The sequence below is a fragment of the Scylla paramamosain genome, chromosome 6 (assembly GCF_035594125.1).
Source record: "Scylla paramamosain isolate STU-SP2022 chromosome 6, ASM3559412v1, whole genome shotgun sequence".
NCBI lineage: Eukaryota > Metazoa > Arthropoda > Malacostraca > Decapoda > Portunidae > Scylla > Scylla paramamosain.
In genome coordinates this window covers 24,031,997-24,043,451 of record NC_087156.1, presented here as the reverse complement: position 1 = coordinate 24,043,451, position 11,455 = coordinate 24,031,997, and the positions used below count along the sequence as shown (strand labels likewise).

The window sequence follows — 11,455 nt, the reverse complement described above, 5'->3', positions numbered from 1 at the left end:
ACCCTGCTCGAACCCTGCATTATACAACTAAGTAAACACACACACACACTAAAACTATAAATAAATAAATATATATATATATATATATATATATATATATATATATATATATATATATATATATATATATATATATATATATATATATATATATATATATATATATATATATATATATATATATATATATATATATATATATATATATATATATATATATATATATATATATATATATATATATATATATATATATATATATATATATATATATATATATATATATATATTCTTTCTTGCTTTTTTTTTGCATATTGGCAATTAGTTTAATTTTATTACAGAAAACAAATACTTACTAAGATGTGACATATTTTCAGATGTATTTTTCTTTCGTTTGTAGTGAGCGAACTAATGGTAAACAATGGCCATGTCGCTCCTGAGGCAAGTCATATCCTCTAATGCGACAGCTGCTACGAGGGAAATATCTCCATTACTCAGTACGTCAAGTAACCAAATACTATCATGTTTCCCTTTCGTTATTTATATCAGGTGAATGACACTTTACTTACACGATATTCAAGAATAACACTTGACGATTCGCCGGCCCAGGGTAGGTTGGTCGACTAGTGGCAGGGATGGCGCTCCCCATTTACGTCACATTATAGTTGTGGCTTGTTTTACTGGTTATTCTTTGTTGTTTACGAGGTCAGTAAATCTGCAGTAAATCATGATTCTGTTTCTCCATCGTTCCCAGCTTAGAAGCTTGGGAACCTTCTGGTGGGAAAGCGAGGGTGATGAAAGCTGATATACTAACTGGAGACTTGATTTCTGATGGGTGATATAGGGGCTCAAAATAATTTTCCACGTCTTTTCGTAGACGTCCAATCTTTCAGGAAGCAAACGGTGAATTTTTACTTTTTCACCACTCTATTTCAGACAAAACTTTTATCTAGTGGTTTTCAGTCTGTTCTAAATGAATCTGTATGTTGCTCTTTCTGCAAATCATTAGTTTTTATTTTCCACCCCCACCCCACCCTCCATCAGAAGCTGATGGTTTGCATTAAAAACAGAAAGCAAATTAGTACAAAACTGACAAAACTACCAGAAAAAAAAGTTTCGTCCTCATAAGTAACAGCAGTAACACTCACATGTTCCCCACAAAAGGACTTGCTGCTGCTAGCCCATGGCCACCTACCAGCTTTCACCACCACCATGCGTTCATATGTCACATCTGTTGCACAAGCGTGAAACCAGTTATGGAGATTGGTTCTTTTGTTTAAGAATGTAGCTACTGGCCAGTTAAAAAATACAGAATTAATTTAGCCAATCATAGCATTTTATTTCATTCTGTGGAGGGAGAAGCAGCTCAATTTGAAATATTTGAATTAGTCTGAGCATTGGGTGTTGCTTCAATTATTCCCAGTACATTGTCAGATTTTACAGAGATAAATAAGGTAACGACTTCATATTCATTTCTTAGCCTTGCCAGTTAGTTTGAGTTAGGTTAGGCAAGTTTGGTTAGGTTCAATTAGTTTAGTTAGGTTGTTAGTTTAGTTATGTTAGTTTGATAAGGTTAGTTTAGCTTCATTAGGTTAGGTTAGATTAGTTTGGTTATGTTAGGTTAGATTAGTTTAGTTAAATTATGTTAGGTTAGAGTAGTTTAGTTAAGTTAGTGTGGCTAGATTGGTTAGTTTTGTTAGGTTGGGTTAGGTGGTGGTGGTGGTGGTGACAGCTGGCTGGCAGCCACAGGCAAGCAGTAACCAGTTCTCTTGGAGGGAACATTGTGAGTGTTATTGCTGTGTTACTTACTTGTGAGGATGATTTTTTTTTTTTTTTCAGGTATATTTCAGTTTTGTGTTAATCTGCTTTTGGTGTTTATCACAGAACATTAGTTTCTGTTGGGGGTTGGGGGTAAAAATAAAAACTAATGATTTGTGGGTAAAACAACATGCAAATTCAAAACAGGCTGAAAACAGCCTATTAGAAAAAAAAAAATCGTCAGGAAAATAGTAGGCTAGCTTTATCTCAATATTCCTCAACTTAGTATTGTTCACTGCCTCAAAAACTCAATTCCTCCATCTATCAGCTTGACACATCCTTCCAGATAACTATCCTCTCTTCTTCAATGACACTCAGTTGTCCCCCCTCTTCTACATTGAACGTCCTTGGTCTGTCCTTTACTTATAATCTAAACTGGAAACTTCACATCTCACCTCTAGCTAAAATAGCTTTTATGAAGTTAGGTGTTCTGAGTCATCTCTGCCAGTTTTTCTTACTCCCTAGTTGCTAATTTTGTATAGGGGCCTTTTCTTTCCATGTATGGAGTATGCTTCACATATATGGGGAGGTTCCACTCATTCCACTCTTCTAGACAAGGTGGAATCAAAAAGCTTTTCATCTTATCAACTTATCTCTACTAACAGACTGTTTTCAGCCTCTCTCTTATCATTGCAATTCTAGACAGGGTGGAATCAAAAAGCTTTTCATCTTATCAACTTCTCTCCACTAACAGACTGTTTTCAGCCTCTCTCTTATCATTGCAATGTTGCATCTCTTGCTATCTTCTGCTATTTTCATGCTAATTCTTCTTCTGATCTTGCTAACTGCATGCCTCCCCTCCTCCTGTGACCTTGCTGCAAAAGACTTTCTCCTTTTTCTGTCCACATCTCTAATGCAAGAATTAACCAGTCATTCATCGCTTTCTCTGGTAAACTCTGGAACTCCTTGCTTGCTTCTGTATTTTCTTCTTACTTGAACTTTTGGAAGTGGGAGATTTCAAGACATTTATCCTTCATTATCTGACTATTTTTTCAGCAGTCTTTTGGGAACTGGCACCTAACTTTATCTTCTGTAATTCTAAAAAAGTAAGACCAAAAAATATGAACTGGCAGCACTGGCCATCTGGCAATAATTGGTGCTAAATAGTGATTTTATACCAAAATCCTGAATGCATCTGCTTCTATGTCCATGAGGATGTCATTATTTGGTATCCACATCCGCTATTTGGTAGAAACTGATATCTGCATCTGCAAAATATGCACATATGATATCTGCATGCACATTTGCTTCCATGGTTCTATGAATTCTGACATCTGATACATTTCTAATGTACACTATGGTAAAGTTCATGCAGACATCTGAGATACAACAGTTAGAAGACCACATGGCAGTTAGAATAGTGTATTAAGGTGGTAATTAGAATGTATGTGGTAATTGAGGGTGTATATAGCAATAAGAATTATGTTGCAATCAGGAGTGTATATAGGAGTTAGAAGAAAAATTATGAATATGATTTATGTTTATTATGGAGTTTCCTGTTCTTGAATTCATGTTTATTTAATTTCTTATTTTTTTCCAGATAATCATGGTGTTTGGCTTGCTAGCACCAGAAATGCCAGCAAAAAGTCAGGAGGTAGCAGTCGAAACACAAAGGGTAGGCCAAGGGGCAAATCCAGAGGTCTTAAGAAAGAAGATGGTGACTGGGTAACTCAAGGAAGCATTCTTGTGCGCCAGCTGGGTCTTGAATTCCTTCCTGGATTAAATGTAAGTTTGGTGACATCAAACAGTACAAAAGATTAGGATTTCAGCATATGAATTAGTATTTACTCATCTAGGTATTGTTATGTAAATGCATTAGCTTTGTTGTTTATCATAGCTAAAACAAAGGGTAGAAAGCCATTTTGTGTAGAGTGGATGTTGCATTATACTGACTGTCATCTTCTATTGCAAGATGTTGTCTTCTAACTTCCATTTTCATTGGAAGGAAAAACCTGGAAGTTCATGGTGCAAGTATGAATGGCAAGTGCAAATGTTCATGCTTTTCAGAAGTAGAGAAGTAGACAGTTGATTTTTAAGGTGCATGGATGTGTGTTTATTTATAGGTACAGTTAGATTTTTCATCTAATGAGTTCACATTTGATGAAACCATTAGATTTTTACCCATATTTGTATCTGGGGCATCCTTTAAAGCAGCTGCCACCTTGATGTTCACCCTCCCCTCACATTGCCTCTCTCTAGTCTCCTATCTCAGTCTCTTTGCAAGGGAAAGGTACTACTACCAGTGAAACCTGTGCATAGAACTGTGACCATATATTTCAATAAACTGTGAGCTTGGAGAAGTTGTGGCAAGTCTAAATGGAAATGATGGAGAAGTGTGGTTTAGAGAACCTTATTTGTAACATTTGTGACATTCCTGATGACTTCAGATTTGTTGAGAAGGAAAAGAATATAGATAAGATAAAACTCTGGAAGGCATTGTGAGAGGCAGTGGAGAGTGAGTGGAGGGAGGAGGCTGGTGGCAGTGGCAGGGATGAGGAACAGGGAAGAGGAATGGGTTGTTGACTGCCCTACTTGCCTTGGATATCATCTTTAGTCATGAGTTGTGTACATAATTTTTTTTTATTATATCATGCATCATTACATATGACTATATGATTGAAATTAGGATCAATAAATTACATAAGTAATGAGAAATAGTAGTTTGGTTAAATTTTTTACTTACAGTTTTCTCCCACATGTTTGTGTATTTGTTGTTGAATTCACATTAAATGAACATTTTTGGTACCTATTACTTGTTGTGTGATTTTATTGTTTAAAAACATAGGTGAGTGATTCTGTTAAATGAATAAATGATGAGAAAAGGCATAAATTCTTTAGCAAAGGGTAGTTGGTAGCCAGCAGGTCTTTAAGTGACAGTCTCAAAATTGAAAAATAAGAAAATATTGGTACTTGTCTACCTCCACCTCACTTAGAAAAGGCCTCTGTACAACATACATACCAATCTCTGGCTATCATACCAGTCTATAAGAGGTGTTTAAAAGGGACTAAAAAGGGGACTAGGTACACCGTTTTTATTTATTTTTTCCTTTAAGGGGAATTTCAGTACATATAATATTTATGAGCCAGAGCAATGATAGGGTGAGCTGCATTTCTTATGTACATAAAAGCACACAGTAACAAAGAATTGCAGTTCTCTAAACAGTTTAAAGAATAAATGAATACAAAAGCTAACTAACAATCACTATGTAGGAATAACTCTATATACAGATGACAGCAAGCACAATTAGTGGACAGGTGTGTCATAGAAGAGAAGGGGATGATTTGGGCAGTGGGTAAGGAAGGCTGGATTTATGACTTACGATAATAGTAAGAAGAATGAATTGAAAATGACAAAATGTATCATCAGAAAATTTTTAAACTTCCTATTGATGTGGTACAGACTAGGTAGACTCAATTCTTAAAGGGATGAATCTCATTTCATAAATTTTCATTATTTCCAAAAAATACTATTATATATATATATATATATATATATATATATATATATATATATATATATATATATATATATATATATATATATATATATATATATATCTTTTTGGTGGTTTCTTTTATATGTGTTTGATAAATGATTTACTCTAAAGAAGTATTGGTTCTCGCTTTACTCTGGATATTGCTGTCATATTCTCTCTTCTCACTTGAAATGGGCATCTTGAATTTCAATATTAAAACTCTACACTTGTTGATGATATCATATTGGCACGATGGATGGCATTATGCATGTTATTATTATTAACTGAACAATCTTGTTTGTATAGATTCATGAAATGAATACTTTTAAGTATTACTGAATAATATATGCTATTGGAGTAATATGGTGTATAACAATACCTTAAATTTAAGTTATCAAACTACTGTTTTTTTTATTATTTATTCATTTATTCATGCATTTTCTTTAAACACTGGAATTCAATCAAAGGCATCATTTAAAGGTCACTCATAAGTGGAGTGCATCTTGGTCATGGATGCTTTGAGTGGCACAACATACAGATGATAAATTAAGAAGTTGGAAATACCCTGTACTGTAGTGTCTCATTAGAAATTAATGTGATCATATTGATTTTCATGATGCGTATCTATTTTAATGAAAGAGTGAATTGCTGGTTTCCTTTTATTTATTTTATTATTTTTCTAGACTCTATTTGTCTGCTATCAGAAAACAATTCAAAGTAAATCATTACATTTCTGTGCTGTAACACCATTCTTTTTGTTAATTGTTATGCTTTTCAGATTTACATTGACAGATTGTTTGCATTTCAGGTTGGCATTGGGAGAGACAGAACACTGTATGCAAAATATCATGGCCGTGTGATGATCACAACAGAAAAAGTTGATCCTAATTGGGACCACAAAATTGTCAAGCGTTTCAAAGGCCTCATCCAGCAAGATGAAGGTGCACCTATATATAAAACATATCTCCATATCTTAACAGAGCCACAAAAAACTAATTTCAAACTTGTTGATCAAATTTGAGCATTGTGATATTTTATGAAGTTTCTAATTGCTGTTTGCAATTAGCAGTGTTGAAAATATGGCAACCCTTTCAAGAAGTCAGAAAGAAGAACTAAATGGAATGTCTGTAGGATTTATTATTTTTTTTTTTTTAGATTTTTAGGATTTATAAGAGGGGGCAAAATAAAAGAAATTATACAAGTGTGTGATTTTCAAAATCCACATTTTTCCAGTAAGTAAAGGCTATAAAATTATAGTGATACCCTCCCCCTCTGAAAATACTGGTTGTTGACTCAGCACGTTCCAGTGAAATGAGTTATACCTTGCAAAATATAGTAGTATTTGTTACCTCACTTGGTTCATTTCCTCCTCCCTTTACTTCCTCTCTTCCTGTCCATCCTGCACCTGTTAGCAGTGGTCTGACTACCTATCTATCTACCAGTTCCAACCTTTTTTTTTTTCTTTTTCTCTCCTCCTTTTGTGTTTTCCTAATCACTCAGAGCCATTAGCATGAAGAGTGGAAGTAACCAGGTATCACCTGCCTCAGCTTGCAGAAAACATCCTCACTCATCATATAGAACAATTAACACAAGGGAGTGAGAACAAGGAGGCAAATCATAATGCAGTACAACACTGTACATTGCACTTTGTTAGCAGTATCTGTGTGTGTGTGTGTGTGTGTGTATATAACTGCTCCCTTTGTATCATGTAGTGTACAATTATCATAATCAGAATATATTATGATGGAAATAAAACATTGCCATTTATATGTTTTTATCCAGTTCCCTTGCTGGCACCACTAATATTTAGAAATATATATAAAAATTTAGAAATGTTCGTAAGTATTATGATGGATTATTATTTTATTTATTTATTTATTTTTTCTTTTAATGTAGAGCCATTTAATAGCTTCCACAGTTTGGTTACCTATTTAAGTGAATATTTCTAGGAAGTAACACATCTTTCTAATTTCAAAACTATTTTTATGTGCCTCAGAGGAATATGGTAATTGTTTGTCATTATATCCTTTTATATCAGACATTTTTAACAAAATTGAGCACACCATGAGCTCAAAGGTGATGCATACATAAGGATAAATTTTTTGTTTGATTCTTCTCTAAATATTAAATTACACTGCTGCGGTTAATAGTCTGCTGCTAACCTAAGGTTGAAAATCTTAGGGGCAATTGACTGGGAGGGATTTATCCTTTATGGTTCACTGGCCATTAAAGGGAAGTGTGGAAAAAAAAAAAAAAAAAAAAAAAAAAATATATATATATATATATATATATATATATATATATATATATATATACACTCAAAAAATCCCGCTCACCCAAACGCATCCAAAACAGCCAACGCACACTCAAATACACTCAAAACGCCCTGCACCCTCCCAATAGCACCGAAAACACCCCCACACACACTAAAATACACTGTAAAGATCCCGCACACACCCAAATCAACCCAAACACACTCAAATTCACTCAGACCCCACACACACCAAAACTCACCCAAAACACTTAAAACCCAAAATAAACTCAAATCACACTCAATACCTCAAAAACTCCCAAAACACACCAAAACATCCCACAATATACCCAAAATATACCCCAAAACACCCAAAAATACCCACAAAAACTCACCCAACACATGCTTAAACATCCAAAACATTCTCAAAACACACTCAACACCCCAAAATACCCACAAAACGCACCCAAACACATTGAAAACATCCAAAACACATCTAAAACACCTTACAACACCACAAAACTCACCAAACACACCCAAAAACATGCTTAAAATATCCAAAAAACACCCAAAAATACAGAATACGCCTGAAACACACCTAAACGCACACAAAGTACCCGGAGACACACTCAAATACACTCAAAACATCCTGTAAACACCCAAACGCACCCAAAACATCCCCACACACACTTAAATACACTCAAAAGACTACACACACACACACACACACACACACACACACACACATAAACGCACCCAAAACACAATCGCGCACACTCTAATACACTCAAAACACCCGTTAAACACCCAAACGAATCCAAAACACCCCTCCACATACTCAAATATACTCAAAAGATCCTGCAAACAACCACACGCATCCAAAACACCCTCACACACAACCAAATACACTAAAAAAACCCTGGAAACACCCAAATGCACCCAAAACATCTCCACACACACTCAAATACACTCAAAAGATCCTGCAAACACCCAAACGCATCCCAAATACCCCCATGAACACTCAAGTACACTGAAAATGACACTGCACACTCAGAAACGCACCCAAACACCACCACACACACTCAAATACACTCGAAAGATCCTGCACACACCAAAACGCACCCAAAACACCCCCAGACACACTCAAAAGACACCGCACACACTCAAACTCACCCAAAATACTAAAAACACCCAAAATACACTCAAAACACATTCACAACACCTGAATATAACCACAAAAACTCTCAAAACACACCAAAACACCCCTTAATATATAAAAAAAAACACTCCATAACACTCAAAACACGTAAAATACATATAAAAACAACCTAAAACACACTGATAACAGCTAATATACAACCAAAACACACCTAAACACCACGAAAACATTCAAAACATCCCACAACACTCCTAAATACACCCAAAAACACACTTAAAAGAACACACCAATTATTATAGAGAATGGCAGCACAGCAAGGGAAACTAAGCTAAAGATTGTCTTCTTGCCATTTGTGTTTTGCCTTCTCCTCCTCCTTCATTTCTCCTTATTTCTTCCTCCTTCTCCTCCATTTCTCTTATTTTCCTCCTTCTACTACTACTATCTACACACCTGAGTTTATAAACAGATGGAAATACTTATAAAACACTGCAAATTACGGTAAATACTGACCAAGAGACACTGGAGCCGGGCAGGTCCCTGGCCATTGATGACGTCACAGGCGAGCTGGCCCCCGGCCGCAGGCTTACGTACGTAACGTATTTCATTTTCAAATTGACCCCTAGAAAAAAATTAATCTAGGCTGGAATGCATTATATTTTCTGACTTGACAATTAATTTAAATAATATTCACAATATCAAAACATCTCCAACCTGAGTAGTTGTAAAGAAATATCAACAGAAATATGGAAAAAGTGTTGGAACCTTTCACACCATTAAAATCATTCAAAAGTCTGCCCATTTCACTTCACACCAGTAAAATAACACTTTAAAAAATCTGAACTATATTTTCAAGCAATGGAAAGTTAGTTACAAGCTGAAATAGAGAAATAAAAAAATAAAAAAAATGACAATCATCACTTTTAACGGGAGTAAAAATAATTTCAGAATGCACATACTTAACTCTACAGGAACGCCAGGCAATTTAAAAATCATTAACGACTTCTTAAAATAATAAAAGCTTCACTACAACCTCAAATAAAAAAGCCAAGAACGGGGTCGGGTAAAAATAACCGTGAAAACGGCCCTATATTTACCTAAAAAAAATGCAGAAAATTCAGCCCATTTACTTAGTTGAGGCAAGAAAAACACTTCAACAGCAACGAAATATTTTTATAAGCCATAAAAACTCACTATAGAAGCCAAATAAAGTAATTAAGAAAAATATAAAAAATACTGGAACCTACAAGCTGGAACAGGCCCTTGGCGGCGACCTGAATGAAGGAGACGGTAGCCATGTAACCTCAATTATTACTTCATGACACCAAAACCAGGCAATGGTGGATATATCTGACCAGCGGATATGAAAGCTACACATGTGGCTGTATCTTGTGATATGTTAGGCTTACAATAAGTGAGAGGCGAAGCAAATAATGACTGAAAACATTGACGCCCCGCCTGGGCTTGTTTACATATTGAGAACCCTTCAACAATCGCCTAAATTTCCAACTGTTTCCAGATTCCAATGTAAACAAAACCTAAAAATAAATAAATAACCTCAAAAAATACCTAAATAACGAACAAAAACTTTAATAAACGACTACAAGACACTACAGGGACGAGGAGAGGCGATGCTTGGAAGGCAGTAAGGCTGACTGAGTGGAGGCTGGCACCGCTGGGCTCACCTTACGTACTCATGGGTCTCTGGTGCTTGGTGCAGGGAGAAGCTGCCGGGAATACGGAAACACTTATTACCAGAGTGTGTGGGGCAAGACTGACCATCGCCGACCAAAACACTGTAGACGCCCGCCCTTCTCCACCCTCCCAAGCGCTACCTGTCACTGCTCCACCCCCCCACACGTATACACCCATACACTAAAGTTGACATGTTATCAAGTTATAATTCAAATAATATAAATATCCTCACTTCCTCACTGCCCTTTCTCCATTGAACACCCGCTACATGATTATGAACGCAAATTTCACTCACTGCTGTACCGTGTCACCGCAGCAAACACACGAACCAGCGCAGGATAGGCTAAACTAAAATGCTACTACTACTCTCTCTCTCTCTCTCTCTCTCTCTCTCTCTTTAGGACGGTTTCTCAAAGACATAAGGATGATTAGCGGCGTTTCCAAGGGTGTTTTTCCTATCAATAATGAAGAAATGTTATTAATCTGTCATAAGAATTGTGAAGACACCATTAAACACCTGTTTCACTTCGACTAGAGCCTTTTAAAATCGTGTTTCTCTTTTTAATAGAGTAGAAATGTTGTTAATCTGTCACTGCAACAATAAAAAAACACCAAAGAAAACCCGTGGAACTACTGAGAGAGAGAGAGAGAGAGAGAGAGAGAGAGAGAGAGAGAGAGAGAGAGAGCAATAACACGCTCACATATACACAAACCAATGCATTTATAAACATTTAAATTTCACGCACTTTTTGAATCCCTAAGAAGGAGAGAGCGTGAGACACGACGGGTGATCCCACAAAGCCTCACATTTTTTCACAAAACTCACCTAAACAGACCCAATAGCACTATGAGGCAACGAGTTCCAGAGTTCTATGCAGTTTAGATTAAAACTTGAGTCTGCACTCTACCAATATGTGGGCTTGCCACTTTTGAATCAGCGACCTCTGGTGTGAGTTAATGGATACACTGTAGAGAGGTCACGTGCTAGTATTGCTCAGTGGTGAAAAATCTTGCAGTGTTTGATGAGATCTGGTGTTATAAGCCTTCCATGCACGGAGT

The 11,455-nt window shown here is 35.9% G+C and overlaps 1 protein-coding gene and 1 long non-coding RNA gene across 2 annotated transcripts; one reads left to right on the top strand and one right to left on the bottom strand.

Moving 5' to 3' along the window:
- Positions 1–400: 400 nt before the first annotated feature.
- LOC135101461 (large ribosomal subunit protein bL27m-like) lies at positions 401–7,061 on the top strand. Its single transcript, XM_064005441.1, has 3 exons — positions 401–497; positions 3,359–3,543; positions 6,103–7,061. Exons 1-3 carry the CDS (start codon positions 422–424, stop codon positions 6,313–6,315), a joined length of 474 nt encoding a protein of 157 aa, XP_063861511.1. The 5' UTR covers positions 401–421; the 3' UTR covers positions 6,316–7,061.
- On the bottom strand, positions 3,288–10,550 carry LOC135101462 (uncharacterized). Its single transcript, XR_010269282.1, has 3 exons — positions 10,387–10,550; positions 9,215–9,323; positions 3,288–3,532 (listed from the first exon to the last, which is right to left on the bottom strand). It is a non-coding gene; the product is annotated as an uncharacterized LOC135101462 (long non-coding RNA).
- Positions 10,551–11,455: the final 905 nt, after the last annotated feature.